Below are 22,915 nucleotides of genomic sequence, written 5' to 3'. Positions count from 1 at the left end.
TAAATTAGCAAGACTTATTAAAATAATATAATAATAAGCCAGGCGTTACTTAATCCACGTTGATTGACTAACTAACTTCCATAGGTTGTTTGGTTTGGTTTGTTGCTAAGTGACGGTAGCATGTTGACTCTAGTCCAATCAGTGTCAGAGAATTATGTCACGTGCTGCAAACTGGCCAACCAGACAGACGTTAGCGTCACTACCTGTTGAAGTTTATTAAAACCTTCACTCCATCACCATGGCTCATTTATAAACGCTATATTCTACTTAGTGAACAGAAAACGCTGCTCTGCAAATTAAATATATCTTCCACGGTCTGACGAATATATTTTGATTTTTCACATGGTAAGACGGATAATTTATTAACGTTAGTCAATTGCACGGACACTAGAAAGACAAACAAGCTAAAGCTAACGTTAATGTCAGGCAAGTGTACTTGGTCCTTAATGTTAAAGCACCTTTCCTTTTGGTTAAGCAGCCATAATCATCTCAACGTGTCGACTTCATTATGTTCTATACAATATTGTCATTGCACTTGTTTTAGGTAGGAATTCATACCTTTCAGCAACGCAATATAACTTAATGTCACTGGGATTACCTAGTGCTCGTTTGCAAATAAATTCTATTTTATTTTTACTTCTTGTTTTTGATTTATGTACTCAACAATAATCTAATCTATTCCATGAATAAGTTAAAAGTACTAACGTCGCATAAAAGTATACAAAATACAGTTTTAGATACCCAAACATCTTCTGCCTGATTTACAGTTTTTCTCAGTCTCTTTGGTGCATTTGTCACATCACTCTTTACATTTGCACAACAGTTAATGCATTTCTCAAAACAATTAGTACAAACTGCAAAACCTAGTTGATAACCTGCAGAAGCGTGTCACTTGCTCAAAATGGATAGCTCATTCCTCAAAGCAAGTATTCATGTCAATGAAAGTGTCAGTGTCATCAAGATGAAAAGTCCTGACACCATGTTTATGAACAAGATAGTCCAATGTCTCTGTCATGTTTTCATTATGACAGTTTACTCTGTAAATGTTTTCCAATGCAAAAAAGTCAGATCTCGGGGAAGCTACCTGAAAATGCTCAAGACAGCACTATTTACTATTTACACAGCCATTTGAAAACTTGTAAAGTTACACATTAATGTCTTTAGTGAGGTAACTGAGTACATCACACTGAATATTTATGTTTCATATTTTTACTGCATCTGCTCTTTGCAATTCTAATTTGTTTTCAGCATTGTGCAAAAGGAAAAAACATTATTTACAAACATAAAGTCCCTTTGGGTATAGCTGTGACAGTCCAGTGTCACAGTCTTCTAGAAATAGTCCACACTATGTCCTGCTGGTTAATATATTTTGTAAAGTGTTTATGGGTTTATGGATTCAGCTCTGAGTGATTGTAGAGAAGTGGCTTATCATTGGTTCAACTAATGCGTCACACAGTCCTTCTCATCAGTGAAAGCTGAGGTTCACCTGAGAGAAATTATTATGTTGCGCAAATGTTAATATTGATGTGAGAAATGCACCAAAGTGACTGAGAAAAACTACAAAATCTATAAGACTTTGAACATTTGCCTTGATCCCTGTCTGACATGATTGCAACCACACAATCGTCTCAAAAATATACCTTATTTTTGTGTAAATATGAAGACTTACCAACTTATCTACAGGACAAGCTGGGTGAACATGTAATTAAATTAATCTTAAATGTCTGTTCATATTTTGTAATTGTATATGAAATTTAATTTGGAACCTCACAGAGGAAAGTAACAAGAACTCGGTCAAGTTCACCACCGATTCATTTGCACATCAACGATGCCACACCAGTTCATGTGCATGTGAAGAGCCAAAGGACAAGTCCTGCCAGGACGTCGCAGGTTAGAGACCTACTTATTTTTTCTTCCTTTCCTGATGTCTTTTCCATTGTTTTCTCTTATTCTGTATTTCCTAAATCTTCTTTAATCTTATTTTCTGATCAAAAGTTCTTGTGAATACCTTGTTATCAGTTACTCCTGTTCATACTACACATTTAATCTCTTAAAATGTAGTTATTATGCTTTTATTTATTTTATTTTTTTCCACATCTTTTTATTGAGGTTTTCCAATAAAATGACATAGTAGTATCTAACAGCGTGGGGAAAAGACATTCAGTATGACAGTGTATTGTATAACAGTATGACGACAAGAACTCTAAGCCCAATAACCCACCCATCCACCCACAAACCCACCCACATCAGGTCTGAACCACACTGGGACAAACAGCGCACACTAATAAGTGAATAAATGAATAATAAAAAATATATTTAAATAATAATAATAAAATAAATTAAAATACATAGAATCAAAAATATTAATAATTGAAAAATAATAATAAATAGAATACATAGAATCAAAAATATTAATAATAAAAATTAAAAAAATAGATACAAATAAAATAAGGGGGGGGGGGTCTGAGATGAGAGGGAGCTGAGTTTAGTCTTCCCCTGCGTCTAGAGATAGGCCAGGAGAGCGTTATTATGCTTTTATGCTCAGGTTATAATACTTATGTTATTATGCCATGACGTGCTGCTGCACATTCTCTGTGTTTTAAAGGGGAAAACCACTGAGGACAGAGGCAACCTCCGTCCTACAGCCAAGGTAAAAACTCGAGTGCCATGGGTACCACCAGGAACGGCCTCCATACGGGACATGTCATGCAAGTGGGAGGTAAAACATATGAAATGGAACTTACACATAAATCCCATCCACTGTAAGAGTTTTAAAAGATTGTTTCTGTCTCAACATTGTGATGGAGTGGATTCTTTTAGTGTTACTAAAAGTTTCATTTGCACCAAGGGGCCGACACACCGTCTTGAGATCACAAAAGCCCTTCCTGAACCAGAACCAGAACCTGAACATTCCCAGTCTGCGCTGCGCTTAGCTGACCTCACATCAGAAGAAAATGAAGGGCTGCATGGACGAATCAGCCAGTATGAGAGGAAGATAGACTGCTTACTGACTGAAGTCAGCTCTATGAAGAATGAGGTCAGTTTCTCCTCTGTTTCCAGTTTGAACTCAGTAGGTCTGCATCACACAAGTCCTTTTTTTCAGTTATTTTATTTTCAGTTAAAATACAATGATTACCTCATAGCAACACAGTCAACACAAAATCTTACATATCAATTAAATCCTATGAGGATACTCATTAGAGAGCAAACGAGTATCTGGAAGTAGCATCTCAATGGGGTCTATTGAGAATTGGCCTATGGGATATGTGCATTGTATTTTGGACACATATTGTTTATCAGGGTAATCTTGACAAATGAACTCCACTTTTATGATGTTTGAAGCATTAATGCAGCCAACAGAAGTAAAAGGCTATCGTTATGCTATAGCGAACTACACCACGGTCTCATGACTTGAACGTCACTACCATTATTGACTATTGTCTAAATTATTGTCTGTCTAAAATATTCACATAAGTTACATAAAAGCATATGTAGTATTACCAGCTGGGATGGATTATTGTGTGGATGGATTTTTTTTTTACCCTACACCTTTCAATTCAAATTCAAATTCGAAATTACTTTATTTATCCCCGAGGGTAAATTCACTTAGTCTGGTAGAATCTCTGTTAGAATGAGACAGCCTGATGGCTGTAGGAGAGAAGGATCTTTTGAATCTCTCCGTCCTGCAACACAGAGAGAGAGGAGCCGTCCACTGCTGTTTTTTTGGTCCATAAAGGTTTTGTGTAGCGGATGATCTGGGCATTTCAGGATGGCCTCCAACCACCTCCTCCAGTGTGTCCAACCTGACTCCAACCACAGAACCAGCTCTTTAGACCAGTCTGTCCAACCGCCTTCATCTCTGTGTGTGATGCTGCCTCCCCAGCAGACTGCAGCATAAAACAACACACTACCACCACAGACTGATAAAACATCTGCAGCATCTTACTACACATGTCCAGAGATCTGAGCTTCAAGAAGAAAAAGAGGCGGCTCTGCCCCTTTTTGTAGAGAGCGTCTGTGTTTAGGGAACAGGAATGGATCCAGAACAGTCCCTTGTGGAGCCCCTGGGCTGCTCATTAATGTCCCAGAAACACAGTTTCCAACCTGACATACTGTGGCCTTCCTGTCAGGTGATGGGAGTAGACCTTTCCACATTTCCATTGCACATTTCATTTGTAGACGGCTCCCTGCACATTCGAGCCATAGCCGACAGCACATAGGAACATTGCAGTTCAATGCTTTTTTTTTTAGTGTGGCAGCAATACGTTTCCGTAGATCTCTATTATTATCACAATTTTTTATATTGTTTTTAAACTGACAGTTTCAAAGTATCTATACTGAAAACTAAAGAAACTAGAGATTTGTTCAATATTTTATTAACATATGAAGTAAATGACAAAGCAAATTAAATAAGATGAACGTAGAAAGATATTTTTTAAAATTTACTCAACAGTGTAGGGGTATCTGGTACAGATACACAATGCCTCCAGCAGGGGGCACCAAAAGATATAAGGGGTGTCAGCTTATTTAGATCAATTTTAGTATCAGAAATTGACTAAATTAATAGTCATACTTTAATGAATTAAAGTTCCTCGGGGCACCACCTCTTTACTAAGAAAGAGGAAAGATAGCAAAATCACAGTAAATCAGTCCCATAAAGTTACTAAACTATCAATTTGGAACACTGATTGATAATTAACTTTATTATAATCAAATTACCATATTCAAATTTAGTATTGGTTGAAGGAATTTGGGAGTTCTTTTTATAGCAGAGGTTGGAGAATCACTCGTTCATGTGCAACATTAAAAGGAGCAGCGTATTAATCCAACAAGATATTTATTCTATAACAAAGCAAAGCAAAGCAAAGCAAGCAAAATACAAGTAACAAGTAACTAATCTAAAAGACTATTTTCAGTGGAAATGTGGGTGAAAGACTGTGTACGCTTGTTCAACAAAATGGCTGACCGAGGGCGGTCATTGAAGCTAACCAAAATGGCCGGGCCCTTTTGATCTTGGGAGAACAATAGACCATGCTGACTGAAGTGTTTGTAGGAAACTGAAGTAAAGTATATTTTATGTGGATTAATGTGTGAGCAAATCAAAGGAGTTAGAGTTAATTTACATGTATGACTTAAAGTCCGTAGAGCTTAAGGTGTTACCCTCCTATAGACAGAAATAGAAGGAAATAGGATAATGATTCTCTTTTTGTCTATTTCTAACGGCACATTGCATTCTGGGTAGTGGTTGTTGTGACTACACGTCTTTAATCTCAAGCATGTGCACACCAGCAACTAACACATCAACAGAGAGAAAAAAATATAATGAACCCTAAGCTACTACTAATAACATGTGGTGCATTATGTGGTTATGTTTGCACATGTGTATTTGTGCAGTTGGAACTCCAGAAGAAGGAGCAACTGCTGGAGCGTCAATCAGAGCGGCTGAGTGTCTCCCAGCGGGTCATTGTTGAACAGGAGGAGGAGCTGGCTGAAGTGACCAAGGAGCTGGAAGAGACTGAGCGGGAGAACACACGGTTACGTGAATCCATGGGGAAGATGCTGGAGGAGGGTGACTACAACAGGCAAATATCCTACTACACTTTAGAGAGTAGACAGGAAGTACAACTAGAAAATTCCAGCAGAAAAAAATGCTTTTTTCAGTTTTACAATACTGCCACATCCAAGATATAGTAACTCTGTGGGGCTTTTACGAAAAACAGCCTTGTCCTGTTCAGCCACAGTCACCTCTCAGGCTTTTACTCTAATGCAGCTATTCTCAACCTTGGGGTCGTGAGATGATTTCTGGGGGTCGCCAAATCATTTTGGAAGTTAGCTCTGTCTCCATTGTGTTAAAGTGTAGTCTCTTTGGTCATTTAATGTCTTTTTTTTGGTCATTTTGTGTTTTTTTGGTAATTTTGTGTCTTTTTTTGGTAATTTTGTGTCTTTTTTTGTAATTATGTGTCTTTTTTGGTCATTTTGTGTCTTTTTTTGGTTATTTTGTGTCTCTTTTTTAGTCATTTTGTGTCTTTTCTGGTCATTTTGTGTCTTTTTTGGTCATTTTGTGTCTTTTTTGATAATTTTGTGGTCAATTTGTGTCTTTTTTGGTCATTTTGTTTCCTTTTTTGGTCATGTTGTGTATTTTTTGGTCAATTTTTGTCTTTTTGTGGTCATTTTTTGTCATTTTGTGGTCAATTTGAGTCCTTTTTAGCAAAAGGATTAATAGTAACAATAAAATATGAAAAAAATAGCTCTTTTCACCACTCCCATTCATTTCAATGGGACATTTAGTCGATTTTTATGAAAATGGCTGGGTGAATCGGCACAAAAAATACAAAGCACATTATAACTAATCATACCACACTTTTTGATTTATTATTCTTTTATGTTTTGCTGGGCAACGAGGCAAAAAAAACAGCTGGTAGATGAAGGTGCCATCAGACTGTCTAATTCTTCTAACAGACTAACTGAATTTCCCCTCTGGGATAAATAAAGTCATTTTGAATTTAAATTTGAATTTGAATTGAATAATAAGCACGACGAAGAGTAGACTGTGTGCCTGCACCTACGCTTTTTATCATATTGAGATGAGAAAATCCTCTCTTAGTACTGCTCAAGGGCAGTGTAAGGGACAAAATAAACACTTTCCAAATGTTGGAGTAACTATACGGATTGCTTGTCTTTACTTTTTTTTTTTTAAATATATTTTTGGCCATTTTTAAGGCTTTATTGACAGTGGAGAGAGCGTGAAGGGGGTGACAGAGTTGTAGACATGCAGGAAAGGGCTCCAAGTCAGACTCGAACCCGGGCCACCCTTTCTCAATGACTAAGCATCTGTGGTACTCTCTACCAGGTGTGCCACCAGAAAGCCCTTGTCTTTACTATGTTGACCAAGTCATACACACAAGAGGCTGCCAATCGATTTCCTGCTTGCTTTAAACGCATCCATTCTCCTACAGAGGAGTCTTTGTCACCAAACAAGCTCTGATAATCACGATTATTTTTTATCAATATTTAGATCACGATTAATTATCACGATTATTTGTCGATTTAAAAAAAAAACTAATTTTATTGTCATATAATTATAACTGTTTTCACATCCATATTGTGCAATGTACAAATCTGTGCATCAAAATAAAATTGATCTTATTGACCACAATGCATCTCCTTTAGGAATAAATACAAATACTCTCCAATAAACTGCATATACAAAACAACACAGCGTCACAGTTCACTGTAGATAGTTTTTTTTCAGATATTGTCTCTTTTAGACCTCAATGCAACATCAAACTACTATGTATTAGCTCATATGTTAGTTGGTACCTGTAAGAATATTGGCATTATAATATTAACCCAAAGTTGTCTTGTCCTTGCAGACAAGAAGGCGACAGTCTGCATCAAGACAAGGACGCTTTGCACAGGAAGCTGATGGAGGCTGAGGTGGATGGGACAGCAGCCGCCAAGCAAGTCTCATCCTTGCAAGAATCTGTTTCCAAACTGTGCAGTGCTATTGGCAGTGTGAGTATTAACTCGATATTTGGCACTAATATTACGCCCCGTCTGGTACAGTTAGGCCCGAAGATAGCAACTCTGTAAAGCCACAAACTGTTTTTACGTTTAAGGAAGTCCTGGTAGGCTTGAAAAACAAAAGTGTTCCGATTTCAAGACTTCACCTGGAGCAAAGAACACCTCATCCATCCAGTTTCCACATCCTTCTTTGGTAAATCTATGTATTTGTCCTTCTCTGTCTCTTTGTTTGCTGGTGAAGAGGCTATCTGGCTCTGAGTCTTCAGTCTTGGCCCATCAGAAGGAGCTGCTGCTACAGAAACTGGAGAGATTTGAGGCCACCAACCAAACTCTGCAGCGCCTTCTCAGAGAGCAGCACAGGTCCCAGGTACTGAATGTAACGCATCTTCAAAACACTGTCTACATCTGCCATTACAGCAGGGAGTCAGATGTTGAACAGCCACATCTACCACCACGCTACACAGTGATTAGCACTCTTAACCTCACAGCCATAGACTGTATATAAATAATGGACGTAGTCACCATGACATCACCCATTGGTTTGTGGACTGCCCGTTGGAAGCCTCGAGTTCAGCGTTATACTCGTCGCCATCTTGCGTCGCCATCTTGTTTCCAATACGCGGAGCAGACCATAATTGGACTGTGGAGGAGCGCGAGGGATCTGACGACACTGACTACACGCATCTCTACACCGGCAACCCGACTGAGAGAAGCCGCTGCTAATTCATGTTAGCATTAATTGGAGCATTAACTGGGATTTTAGTTTTGGCTAGCAAAAAAACAAAAACAAAATGTATCTTTCTTACCTCAGAAAACTGAGCAGCGACTCCTTGGAGCGTCTGTTAGTCCAACCAAACACTGAACAAGACATTTTTACTGAACAAAACATTCAAATAAACTGTCATTAAGTGAAAATACAGTGAAAGGGTCAGAGTTATGAGACCAAACCGGTAAACATCCTCTTTCCTATCTATATAATGTTACATATACTTTATTGACACGTTTCCATGGATACGCATTGCTCTGCTTCTCTCCTGGTGACGGCTCGCCTTGTCAGTGACCTGTCAATCAAAGCTAGAAACGCCCCAAATCATACGATTCTTTATCTTCTATTTTCTTCTAAATGGGGCCATTATTAGAATTATTGACATCAAATTGTCTTGAAGAAGATTTTTTACTAGCAATTGAGACCATAATGTTGTCCCTGAACATTTTTTCTGAGGTAATAAATCAAGTGAGAAGTTTTCAAATTTAGCACTGAAATGAATGGGCAGATTTCTTTTGCAGCCAAACTTAGCACCCCCTACTGGAATTTTCGGTGAATTGCAGGCTTTATGCACTTCCTGGTGGCCTCCATGCTCAGGCACGGAGATTGCTGCCTGCTCACAGCAGGAGGGTCGCTGGTTTGACTCTGGCTTGTGGGTCTTCTGTGTTGAGTTTGCATGTTCTCCCCTTGTCAATGCTGGTTCTCTCTGAGGGTTCTGTCTGGCTCCAGCCTCCCGCGGCCAGAGTTCGGATAAACAGTTACTGATAATATACAGTGGCAAGAAAAGTATTGTGTCATAAAGTGTGATCTGATCTGCCCAGGTATTGACATACACAATGTGCTTAACCTTTAACCTAATACCACACTAACTAACAATTATAATATTTCATGTCTTTATTGAACACATCCATGAAACATTCATAGTGCTGGTGGAAAAAGTCAGTGAACCCTGGATTTGAAATGTCATAATTGTTTGTGTGGTATTAGGTTAAGCACTTTGAGTTGGTCTATATTTGGGACTTAGATGCAGATCAGATCACATTTTATGACAAATTAATGAAGAAAACCAGGTTAATTTAAAGGGTTCACTTCGGGATTCAGAATGTCATTTGTAATGTAACGTCATTTCTCTGAGGGAGAAAGAGAAGATATGCTTCCAGAGAAGCATATAGACTGAAAATGTTTATCAAGCAGAATGACTGACTTTCATGTGTCTTGGTGGACTGTTTTTCAGATGGAGTCAGTACGAGTGTCAGAACAGAAAGATATTTTATTGAAGAGACTGACGGACACAGAGGCAGAAAATGCTGTGAGTGTTATTGAGGTCTTCTAAATCGACTTATTTCATTCAAATATTCTGTCTGTTTTATACATTTTTCTTTCATTATTTTTCCCATATATTGTGCTTGGTGACTTTCCCCCTCTGTATAGAAGGCCTTCCATTAATAAAGTTTGCCTAACTTTTCCTTTCACAGCATCTTGTGGTAAAACTTCAAGAGAAGGACAGAGAGGTTAATCAACTTTCCAAACTTCTAGATACTGAAAAGGTAATGTACGTACAGCTGTCAGTATCTGTGATGCTGTTTACTGCAGTTACAGCTCAGTCCAACTGTCTCAAACTGAAATCCAAAACAAAACAATACATTACTGAGGGATTTAATCATTTAGTTACAGTACAGTCGGTCAAAGTAGAATATCTCGTCATCCCTTATCTAAATTCTGCTGTATTTTGGGAATGCAGGACAACGCCAAGAACACGGTTGATTTTTCCAAGAGTCTGGAGTCAACAAGAGCTCATTTACAAGGACAGCTCAGAAGCAAAGAAGCAGAGAACAACCGGCTTACTGTGCAGTTAAAGGTTTGTCATGGGATCTGTCTGTTCTGCCTGGGGCTCAACACTCCTTGGTATGTGTGAGAACCTATTTCTGTATAGATTCTGGTTAATATTCCGCATGCGCAATGACATTTTTGAAGGGCACGCTCATCAGAACTGATGGGAATTGCTGAAGTTCTGCAGTGATTGGGTGTGGCTCCAAAGCATCCCCAAACACACACAGTGATTGAGAAAAAATTATTTTCATGATCATGAAATTTAGTGGGATAACTGTTCTCTTCCTAAAGCACATATGAAGTTTTTGAAAAAAAAGAGGAAGTTTGCCATTTTGGATTTAGTACATTCAGTTTTGTTTTACAAACACATGTCTGAGGATGTAGGAAGCACTTAAACTCATTAAGCATACCACCTATGTTCCAACTAGTAAGTTTTTTGATATGAAGTCACAAGTAGCCATGGGCATTGTACTACGTCACATCCTGCTTAGAGTTCTATCCAATCAGCAACCAGGCTTTTATCAGGGGAGAAAAAATGGCCCCGCTCTTCTACAAGGCCGTCAAAAGACCGAGCAGTCCTGAGCAGCATAAATAAACACGAAGGGCAACGTTCAAGGCTCAATGTTGTAGTTGCAGTATGCATAATGTAAACAGCACTGTATAAATGCAGCTGTTGTATGCAATAAAAGAATGTGATTTAGAGTGCACAAATGGTTCCTGTTATTTTAAGTAGTTATCAATGATGTATGCTCGAGTGCTCATTTTTTGGATAAGCTTTGTTTTGTTTAATTATGTGATTCTATAATTAGGGGTGCCATTGAGTCAGGTGGGTGTAGAGGTGCGGACAACACCTCCACCCAATCAGTACTATGTAGACTGTAGCTCAGACATTACCAGCTCTCTCCTGTCCGGAATATGTTCACTAGATTTTTGTGCAGTGGGAGGAAGTGGAGACATGTTGATATATAATTTCTATATAAAGTCCATGGCCTGTACTGTTGTCTGATAAACTGCTATACAAATGGAAAGCATAAACGGTGAACCCAGTTCAAACCTTAGATTTGTCCTTTCCATTGGTTCAGAATCTGGAGCGAGCAGCCAACCAACAGAAAGCTGAAATGGAACATCTGACGGAGCAGCTGGTGCGGCTGAGGCAGCAGGCCAGCGCAGACCGAGAATATCTGAAAAGAGCGACGCAAGCCCAGAAACAGCGAGCTGAGCGTAGCGAGGACACTGCAGGCCAGTTGAGCGTCCAGATACTGGAGATGGTAGGGCCGTGACACAGAACAGACAGGCTGTTCTAGTAAAGCTTTAGATCTGTTAGTCTGACACACACAAGACACAGGAATGTTAGTTTCAGATAATTATCTTAAACATCCTCACCAAGTTTCTTATAGTTCACTTTTAAATATAGCTTTTAGCCCAATAACACACACACACACTTTTCTTGTCTGAACGGAAAGAAAAAACAGTCCAGTGTTACAAAATCTGTTTGTTTTTTTTAACAGGAGAAGCAGGTGGGTGAAGCACTGTCAGCAGCAGAGACCTGGCAGAGTCATCATTCCCAAGAAGTGAAAGACAAGTGTAAACTGGAGACTGAATTGTCACTGTTGAAAAGGTAACTACAGCTCTAATTTCTTGGAAAGAACAATAAGAAACCAAAGATACTTTGTTGTTAGGTATAGCAAGATATAAGTTCCTTACAGACACATAAACTGTAGCTCCGCCTTAGCTCCGCTGAAGTGGACTACAGTTTTTTGAGTAAGTCAGTCAGATAATGGAAAAGTATGGCAAGTGGTGGAGACCCACAAAAGTTAGAGCAGTGGTTCCCAAATGTTGTGCCGTGAGACCACACACTATTAATGCTGTATACAGCTATACAAAACGTTGTTAATAACTTGCTTCAAATTAATATACAAAACTTCTTTAAGGGTCGAGACAGGGGATATCAATTCAGGGGGTCAAATAACTTTAAAGTCATGAAAATACGTACAAATATGAAAAGGTTTTGCATTTCATTCAGTGGTGTAAAAATATGGAATGGGAAGAGGAAGAAATAAAACAATGTTCAAACATTAAACACTTCAAAATCAAATATAAAAAGCATGTCTTCACACGATATAGGGATGAAAACGGGTGTGTGAAATGACAGTAGGTGGTTATGGTTGACATTTATTTTTTAAATGTATTATTACTATTTTTCTTTTTTGTGTGTTGTTGTTGTTGTTGTTTGTTTATTTGTTCATTGTTGTCTCATTATGACTACATGGGTGTATGTGTACTTATGTGTTTGTAAGTTAATAACAAGTTATGTATGTTAATAATGGTAATAATAAGTTTATAAACTACATTACTGTGTGTTATACATACATATATATATAAATATTATTGTTGTTATATAACTGAATATAGTAAATTAACATAGGGAGAAGGGATTTAATAAGCTTTGGCTTTTTCCCACTCCTTTTGAACACAAATAAGTGTTGAGTTTTGTTGTTGTTTCATTTTGTGTTGTTGTCTTGTATTTATTGTTGTTCGTTTGTTTTTAAATGTTCATCTTTTATTTTGTGTTCAAACAAATTCTCAATCAATCAATCAATCAATCAATCAATCAATCAATTTTGAATTTCTTATATTATTACTTTTTGTGCGTTCATTTCCCAATACAGAGGGAACCCCAGTAGTTTCCCTGTTTGAACAATTGCCATGGTGCCATACTAAGCAAGTTACTGCAGGTTCAGAACTTTTTAGTATAAATAATGATATGAAAGCTGTTGTGGTGTGTGATGCAGCCGTGTAGCAGAGCTGACGGAGCAGCTGCAGAGTGTGGGGGATAAAGGCGGAGCAGAGAGAGAAGCACTGCTAGATCACCTGCATAGACTAACCACGGAGAGTGCTGCTGCCAAGCTGGAGAACCAGTCCCTCAAGGTGAAACACCAAATAGTCAAATAGTCACAGAAAGCTGGAATTCACTTAAAAGTGAGAACGTATTTAATGAATGTTCACCTGATTATACTCTGATAAACATTTCTACATATCGGTTGTGCTTTTGTTTTTTGGCACTTCCTTCCTATTCCCATTTTTCATTCCAATAGAATTCCATTATATCACAATAGAAGCATGGACTGTCAGTTCGGTAACTAATGAAGCCTCATGTGTTCCCGTCAGGCTACAGCGTCTGCAGTAGAGGAGAAGCTTGCCCTGTCTCAATCAGAGCTCCAGCAGGTCAAAGCTTCAATCCAGCAATATGAAAGCCTGCTGGACAGCTATAAGATCCAGGTATGAGAGGCTCGCTAGAATACTTGGAATGCAGTGACATTGTGAAAGCACAGCAGATTACAATGCCATGGACCAGGGATGGGCAACTTAAATGCATCAGGGGGCCACAATTTTTCATCGACACTACCACAGGGCCACATATAGGACCGTGCACTTCACCAGATATGATGAAACTACAATTTTTAATATGTTAACAGTGCAGTAACACATATTTTATGCTCAAATGCATGTTTAACAGTATAAATAGGAATACAAAAAGTTTGAAGCAAATAAAAAATAAACACTTACTGAGATTTCTTTTTTTTTCAGTGCAAGCACAGCAGACCAACATTAATTGCAAGAAGTCATTTTGAGCATTTTTACCCAGCACTTTTAAGATTTCATGCTCAAATGCATGTAGTTGTACTGAGGGCCACTTCAAGTGAGGGTGCGGGCCGTATGCGGGCCACGGGCCTCCAGTTGCCCATCTCTGCCATGGACACTGTTAATGTTAATGAAAAGTCTGAACCCACCTTTTCAAAATAGCTTACAATACCTGAACTCATAATCTCTCATCTCTGTTTAGTTGTTTTCTTCTGCATTTTGTGTTTGTGTGTGTCTAATTTCCTGTCATGTTAAGCGACTTTGAGTACCTTTAAAAGCGCTATAAAAATGTAATGTATTATTATTATTATTTTTTGGTTCTGTTAACCGATAATGCACAGATTGGAAAAACCCGGGCAGAAGCAGAGGAGTACCATGCTCGTTTGGCTCAGGCAGAGCGGGAGGCTCAGGCAGTGCGTGGGCTGCTAGAGCAGGAGATAGAAGAGGTACGCAGGGAGCTTCAGGGAAAGCTGGCAGAGCTGGAGCCTCTTCCTGAAGCTTTACGACGCTCCGAACTCCAACTGCAGGGGGCTCAAGAAAGGGAGCGCAGCCAGAAGACACGCAGCATGGAGCTGAACACAACTCTGACTGATCTCCGTATGAAGGTCAGTCGTACGCAAACTATAGTTAGCTTCACAAAATAATAGATAAAGTCCTCATTTGAAAATAAATCTAATAAGCTTTTGCAAATACATTTTCTGTCAGCTGGAATTGAAATTGTTTTTAAAGTATCACATCAATCTTGCTAGAACTTAAAGTCAGACCACACACGCAATTCATTTTACAACTCTAATAAACCCTCTATAAAACCAAATGCTTAAGTTGGTTTTATTGACAGTCAAAGTTATCTGATAAAATGACTTATCTTGTGTTAGGTGGAGACTCAGAGCAGCCAAGTAGAGCTTTTTAGACAGAAGAACAAGGTGCTGCTAGAGGAGAATCGACAACTTCAGCAGCGAGTGGAGAGTTTGGAGAGGTCAGTCACACTTCTGATTTATTATTTTCGATGCATATTAGGTTAATAGGGCGCTATGGGTACCCTAATTACCTCCATGAGCTGTGTGCAAAATATGTGTGACCCACATGTTTCCCTTTTACCTTACACACTGGGCCTCATTTATCAAAGGAGCGTACGACTGAAAATGAGCGTAAAGTGGGCGTACGATCATTTCTACACAAGGCTCAGCATTTATCAGTCTGGACATGAGCGGACGTGATCAGATCTCACGTCTGCTCTCAGCTTGTGTACGCAGGTTTGAGTCAGCGTGAAGTCCACACGTCTGAGAATTGATCTTAGACTATTGTATCGATGCCTGGAGCTGATAAAAATCTTTGGTGCTTTGTTTTTTAATGGTGACAAAGAAACAGCTCCGACACCGGAGCGTCAGCGTCTCCTCCACCAGCGGTTCTGCCCGAACAGAAACATTCCCAATCAGCGCTGCTACACTCTCCTCGACTAGGGCATCACTCTTAGTAAATGTAAATAGGTGAATAATATCCCCCCATCATAATAATAGCAATATTTAGATATTATATAGGCTATTAGGCTTTATGTATCACAATGTATAAATGAAATAATCCAACCACCAGGAGTTGAATGCTTGTCTGCTACTCTGAGTTTCACTTTCTGAAATTCCTCTTCTTTTTGAATTAAAACTTACTTTAAAGCATTGTTTACCTCCTGGCTGCAACCAAAAAGCTGTGAAAACTTTTAAGTCTGTGCTCCACATATGAAATATTCACTGAACTTGTTTGAGTTTATAACTATAAGTACTTTTATTTCATAAACCTTCAACGATGCGTATTTCTGTACCAGCTTGAAATGTTTATTTTGGGTATAAGGGTGACTTTAAGAAATGAAAAGGAGAAAAAAAAATCCTCTTTTCGGTGGTATTCCTTCCTTCGTTGTCATAAACTCTCGGGGCGAGGCCTCTGAACCCAGTCTATAATACAGCATGGTATTTAAATTACGCTTGTTTCCAGCCGCCACATTTATCAACAGCCGATCATTCTCACACTGTGATTGGAGAGATACGAACATTTGATAAATCACACGTGAACCCTGTCGTAAGACGAAATATACGTACAATCAGATCTGCGCTGGTTTCTTATTCGTTTGGTAAATGAGGGCCAAGATGTTTGCTGCATGTCTCTCCCTCCTGATGTTGTCAGACCCTCATAATAACAATCTGAGCCTGTCAGTAGCAAAAACAAGCTCTTTTAGTCAACAGTATCTTGCAAGCCTATCTTAAACAGTTTCAAGAAAATGAATCTGTCTTAATGTTATGAGTCAGTGCTCTGGTTAACTGTTTATTCTAACTGTTCATTGTTGTTGTTGCTTTCCTGTCTTGTCCTGCAGAAAGCTGGAGGAGGCTGGCAGTCAGAACAGTGATCTGCTAGCAGTCGTTGCCAAGCGGGAAGACACCATTCACAGCAATCAGCTCCGCCTGGAAGAAAAAACAAGGGAGTGTTCTCTGCTGAGTCGAAAGCTGGAGGAGGCCCTGTGTGATGCTCGCCAGCAGGTCTGAAATTCATTAGCACTGAATCTGAAAATGTAGCTTCCTTCAGCTTGAGTTCTGCAGCTTCTGTTAGACGGTGTGTTAAATTTTAAATGAGCTTGCGTGTCTTAAGTAATTTGGTATAGACATACAGTGTAGGAATATATCTGTAATGTGTAATGTGTCAGCATCTTCCATATCTGACATGAGGTTCATCCTCAAATTGACATTAAATCCAGTTATAAGTTGGTTTTATGCTTTCATTTAAACCTCATTTTTTACTAAACTTAAACTATACTGAATATTTTTACTCTTGTTTTTAAATAAGGCGAAGGATTTTGGACGCTATCATAAGTCAGGCTGCTACTCTGTTACACGTGGTTCAATCAATACAATCGTGAATGACATCTCGGTTGTCTGAAATGAAATCAACTATGCGCAGCCTTGATGTTGTCACTAGTAATATTTTTAAAAGAGATTATTGACCCAGTATTTGAATGATTATTTGTAGTTCTTTAACAAATGGGATCTGTTTTTAAGCTTTCTGTGGTCCAGCCTCTTTTTAAAAAAACCTAACCCTGACACCCATATTAATAATAATAATAATAATATTCATCATTTATGTTTTGACCAGGCGGTAAATATTAGATGTTCACTACCACCCCCCAACTCAGCTCTCTGTACTTGTTTACCATCATTAATAAAAAAGGTAAAATGGTAAATGGACTGCACTTATATAGCGCTTTTATCCAAAATGCTTTACACTACAGACTGCACTCACCTTTTCACACACACATTCATACTGAGAATATAAATGTAAGGACTTTAAAACCTTTGATTGACTGCCTCAACGTCATTAATTTACCTTGTAGACTTGTTTGTAGCTTTAATTGCTGGTGTTCTTATTAAATGCACACTGGTGCCACCTGCCACCATTAAGAGTTCATTCACATGAAGGCAGCATCAGGAGCCATTTGGGGTTCAGTATCTTGCACAAGGATACTTCGACATGTAGGCTGCCACGGTCAGGGATAGAGCCACCAACTAACCAATCAGTATGCGACCACTCTACCAACTGAGCACGTTCATTTCCCATCATAGACCCACAGCATCAATATCACTGCTAATAGTTGACTTGAAACCCTTTGCTGCCACAGCAGCATCACTATAACGTATTTGAGAAGTTTGTGTTATTTAGAGCTTCACAAAGCTCAGAAACTGTCCTCCTCAGAGTAACAAATGAACGCCTTTTAGCAGCTGGGAGGGTGCAGTTTTAGTTCTTGTTTAGTTCTAGACCATGCCTTTTTTAATTGGTGGTCTTAAAACTTGGATTGGCATCAAGTATACTGCACTTACCTGATTTTCCTTACCTGATTTTCCTTCCTTTGACCCACTTGATCACCATAGGTAATTACAAATCATCTATGCCTCCCATTATCTGTGGTGTACTGCAAGGTTCAAGTTTAAGTCCCATTTTATTTTACATCCATATGCTCCCACCCAATCAAATAATCAAACATCACAATGTCTCTTTTCACTAACATGCTGAGGACGCTGCTGTTGTAGATTGTCTCACTGAAGTCAACTGTTAGATGGCACAACATTTTTTTGCTACTTTACAACTCAAAATCTGAAATCATACTATTCACTCTCCTAAACAGTCCCAGTGATTGCAGTCTTGATCTTGTAACATGATGCCAATTGCCAATCTGGGAGTACTTTTTGATTCAAACCTAAGCTCCGAACCACATGCCACAAAACTGTCCAGTCCTGCTTCCTGTAAATAAGAACCATCACCAAAATGAAACCCATGCTCTCAGATCCTCTCAACCTGGAAAAAATATATTCATGCATTCACAAATGCAATTCCCTCCTCTCCAGCATTAACCAAAAATCACTCTCCCGCCTCCAGCTAGTTCAATGTAGCAGCTTGGCTTTTCACTGGCCTTAACAGGCAACATCACATCACCCTAATCCAGTGGTTTTCAAACTGGGGGGCGCGCCGCCTAGGGGGGGCCTGGAGTTATGACAGGGGGGGCGTAGTGAGGCTAAATATAAATTATGCATTTTTCTTCTTCATTGCTAGCTAGCAAATCATGGAAAAGATTGTGTAAGTACAGCCTGGTAAACGAGAGACAGAAGATGAATCCACACCAAATGTCACAACTATTAAAACAAAGACAACAAAATATGATGAGGCATATCTGGCCCTCGGCTTCACCAGGACAACGATGAGTAATGAAGAGTGACCGCAGTGTGTTGTGTGTCTCAAAATATTAGCTTCTGACAGTATGAAGCGGAGCAAGTTAAGACGCCACTTGGGGAGTTCACATCCTGAACACAAAGACACAAAGACAAGCCCATTTACTTCTTCAGAAAAAAACTAGTCAACTGTCATGCACAACAGAGTTGCTTTACTAAAGCAGCTTCTGTGCCTGTAAATGCTCAACTCGCCTCCTGCAAAGTAGCATACAGAGTTGCTCAGTGTAAAAGCAGAAAAAGTTTGGGACCCACTGCCCTAATCCGTGCTTCCCTCCACCCCCTCCTTGCTCCCTGTTCATTTTAGAGTTGATTTAAAGATTTTAATGATCACTTTTAAAGCACGTTTGGCTCTGGCTCCAAGCTATGTAGCTCTATATAAGAGCCAAATGGCAGCCTTACATCCTCAGCTAGAGCCCTTCTGGCACTTCCAAAGCTGCGGCTCAAATCTCAAACCTTAAGGGCCCCTCGGCTTTGGGGCGGCCTGCCTTAGGAGATAAGAATCACTGACTTCTTTTAAATCCCTTCTTAAGATCCATTATTATACACTTTCATGTGCTGTCGTCTCCTTTGCAATTTGATTTAAAAAAAAAATCTTTTTACTGCTTTGTTGTCTATATTGCTTCTACCTATTTATCTGTGTTGTGTGTTTGAGTATCCCGATTTATTAATTTGTTTATTTCATTCATTTAGTTTATCTTTATTTTCTGATAAATATTACTTGTGCTGTGCTATGATTTGGCACATTTGTCTTGTATTAATTTTACCCTGATTTTAACTTGCTCTTGTTCAGCCACACTGTTTAGTCTTTTGTAAATATGAACTTATAACTTTATATAAACTGAATTTTATATATAACATTTATAAGTAAAGGGACTAAAAAGTATTATTATTGTTATTATTTTACTATTTTTCACCCTCTGCCCAGTAATTAAGTGCACTGTGTCATTTTTGTTTTCAGATGTCAGAGACCAGAGGACTTACTGCCACTAAAGAACGTTCCAACAAGTCCAAAATCCTGGACCTAGAGACGGAGCTTAGCAGGACTACTTCAGAAATGAACCAACTGCGACGCAGCAAAGAGGAGGTAAAAGCCTCTATTAATACAACCCTGATTCCATTGGGACTTAATAGCTTGAATAAAAATACCATCAAATCAAATTCAGAGTTCAGAGTCTACCTTAACAAAAACTAGTCTAGCAATTTAACCATAAAAAATATTGTCTTCGTACAGTTTTCAGTTGAATAAAAGTAAAAGAACTGGCAAATTATTGAATTTTTTTAGACAACTTTCCAGCTTCTTTGAAATCAGGGATGTAGTTTACTCAAAATGTGTGCTATAAGGTGTGTATTTATGAATCTCAGGCGGAGCGGCAATACCGGAGCCGACTGCAGGATATGAAGGATCGCCTGGATCAGTCTGACAGCACCAACCAAACCCTGCAGAACTACGTCCAGTTCCTCAAAGCTTCCTACGCCAATGTGTTTGGAGACTTGGCCTCCTCACCGTTCTGAAAGCCCGTCGGTCAGAGGTGTATTAGAAGTGCACATTTCAAAACAGAACAATGGTTTGAACCTGATACTTTTAGATTGGTAAAAAAAGAGCCATACCCTGGAAAGATAACATGCTTACATGTTTCTTTCATTTTGGTGAAAGCAACAACCCCTTTTTACAATTACTATTAAACTGTACTCAGAGAGATTTTAAATTTACATTACAAGCAATTGTTGAAAATCTGTAAAGACGGTAGATAGTCAACTCCAACATGTGCTGACTTTACCACATGCTTAAAACCGTTAAATGCATCCACCTTGTAATAATTTCACTAATCATCAATTATGAAAACTGTCGTAAGGAGACGAATGCTTCACAACTTATCAGGCAGGGAAAAAAATTATGACACTAATATGTTAGATAGCATATTCAACAGTGCAGCCAGTATCTGGCTAATACTGGAAAAAAGTACATCACTAATGCCCGTCGGATTAGGCCTTACAGTGTTTATTCCACTGCTGTGCAAGAATGTGTCATGACAAACTGAACAAAAGCGGTTGATTAAAAGACAAAGCAATCCTTGGTTTTGGAAGACAATCTAAAGTCATTGGTATTCTTTTTTTTCCTTTATTCCTTTATTATTTCATATATTTTTATTTGACCTTGAAGTCCAAACCCTCAACACCAAATATTAACGTGTATTTTCAGTCTTTTTTTTTTTTTTGTTCTACCTGAGCTAGTCATGGCATGAAGGTAATATGTTTATTACCAAAAATAAAAGACTACATATTTTCACAGCTATCTACTAAACTATGATATTTTTTTTAAATTAACGGATACATATTGTATTCATACAGCTTTGAATTAAACTAGTGATTTGTTTTTTTGAGAATTAAAGTAAATACTGTCATTATACTGCTTTACAGTAAAATTGTTGATTTGTTGTTGTTGTTTTTAAAAAAAATATTTATACAACTATAGATCCACTACTGTACTTATGCATTTTGATTGTATATGACATGGTGGAATCAATAGCTATTGTTTGTAATAATAGCGGAATCATTTATATCCACTATGGGTAACAAAAAAGTATCAATAAAATACCAACATGTGTTTCCATCTGAGCCAGACTGGGTGAAGATTAAGACACACACACACACACACACACACACACACACACACACACACACACACAGTCATAATTTAAGAGCTGATATTTTCCATGGTTTTCTTGAAAATAACCAACATCACTTAAGTTCTTACATCAATAGCATTCCATGTTTTCTTTGTCTGTCTGTGCTTCTTGGCATGCTCTCCACCAGCTTCTGACATTGTTCTGCTGTCACAGCAGCCCTTTCAAATAGGACATTAACCCTCTGGGGTCTGAGCCTATTTTGGCCGTTTGATTTTGCCCTACCACATTATATAAAATATACCCATATTTGGTATCCATTTGTTCTTCACCTGTATGATCTGACAATTATTTTCTCACTTTAACCTACTTGATCAACATATTGAGCCCAAAAATCATGAAATTCGAGTTTAAAAATTATAAAAAGGTAAAAATTTAAATATAATAAAACTATATACAAAAAAGTCCCATAAAAACATGTATATTTATATGCATTTTTTTTCCTTGTTAGCTGCAACTCTTCAAAACAAACTGCAAAATTACACAGAGAGCTACACCAAAGCTCAAATATTACTATCAAATTAAAACTATCAAATCTTTGGTTTTTACATGACCTAGCAATGTCAAACAAAAATTGGGAGAAAATTTCAAGTCTGTAGTTTGGAGTGAAGTTGATAGCAGCCTCCATGTGACCTAGTTTTTTTTGTTAAACTTCACATGATCTGATCATTACAGCGCAATCATTGACCCCAGAGGGTTAAGTATTATGGAATCAACTGCATTTTTGTCGTGTTTGTTTTATTCTTCAGGTAATATACCTTTAGTTATACCAGGCATTAACCCTCTGGAGTCACCAATCACTCCAACATGATCAAATCACATGGTCTTCTTCATGACATCACAACGTAAAAACCAAGCAGTGTCTCAACTTCCCCCAAAATACTGGCTTAAAACTCCATGTCAGTTTTTATTTGATGATGATAGGTCAAGTAAAATCGGCGATAAGGTCAAATACATTTAGCATAAAAATCCAAAAACAGATGTTAACCTTATTTTACCTCTTGTGTGCAACCTGTGTCCACATTTGCAAGATTTTAAATTCTTTATTAAGCATGTTTGAGGTTTGTAAATAAAAGAAAGAAGTTTTTGTGTTCAAATTGTTGATCCAGTAAGTCAAAGTGAAAAAATAATATCAGGTCATACAGGTGAGGTTGTGCTGATAAAAAAAAAGATACCAACACGACATGGGAAACATTGTTTTAAGTAGCATACACAGGTAGAATGAAAAAGATTCAAAAACAGCCAAAATAGGTTTAAATAGGTTTAAAATGAACAAGAAATTGAAGAAAACAAGGGTGGTCTAATAAATTTGTATGTAAATGTGTATATATACACTTATGTATATAAAAAATATATGTGTGTGTGTGTGTGTGTGTGTGTGTGTGTTCTTTATGAAACCAGGAAAAGACACATAGTCAGCTAAATTAATTTACCAGACAATACTAATGGCTGATAGTCATTAAAATCCGGTTTATTGATTAGGTTACAGTGCATTGTGTATCAACAACAGTCTGAGAGTGCAGGGATGGCACCTTTAGCCCTGCAGTGACCAGCGCTAATTCATTTATACATGACTAACAATGTGCACTAGCAGACAGCAGTATGTCTTTCTGTCCTGCCTCATTACATCCACTGCTCGTCTAACAGAGTATATTCCTGTACAGAAAGATATTTAGTATGTCCCTATACATACTGTATTTGGAAGGGAA

At 38.2% G+C, this 22,915-nt stretch overlaps 1 protein-coding gene across 1 annotated transcript; it reads left to right on the top strand.

The window, feature by feature from the left end:
• Positions 1 to 204: 204 nt before the first annotated feature.
• On the top strand, positions 205 to 21,138 carry odf2a (outer dense fiber of sperm tails 2a). Its single transcript, XM_059357997.1, has 19 exons — positions 205 to 345; positions 1,774 to 1,890; positions 2,606 to 2,719; positions 2,849 to 3,037; positions 5,395 to 5,582; positions 7,374 to 7,515; positions 7,766 to 7,891; positions 9,525 to 9,599; positions 9,766 to 9,837; positions 10,032 to 10,148; positions 11,203 to 11,388; positions 11,629 to 11,738; positions 12,913 to 13,048; positions 13,289 to 13,399; positions 14,104 to 14,367; positions 14,638 to 14,738; positions 16,122 to 16,284; positions 19,481 to 19,606; positions 19,885 to 21,138. The coding sequence occupies exons 1-19, from the start codon at positions 343 to 345 to the stop codon at positions 20,032 to 20,034; spliced, it is 2,490 nt and encodes an 829-aa protein (XP_059213980.1). The 5' UTR covers positions 205 to 342; the 3' UTR covers positions 20,035 to 21,138.
• The last annotated feature ends 1,777 nt before the right edge of the window (positions 21,139 to 22,915 follow it).

Source organism: Centropristis striata, chromosome 19 (assembly GCF_030273125.1).
Source record: "Centropristis striata isolate RG_2023a ecotype Rhode Island chromosome 19, C.striata_1.0, whole genome shotgun sequence".
NCBI lineage: Eukaryota > Metazoa > Chordata > Actinopteri > Perciformes > Serranidae > Centropristis > Centropristis striata.
This window is presented reverse-complemented; position numbering and strand designations above follow the sequence as displayed.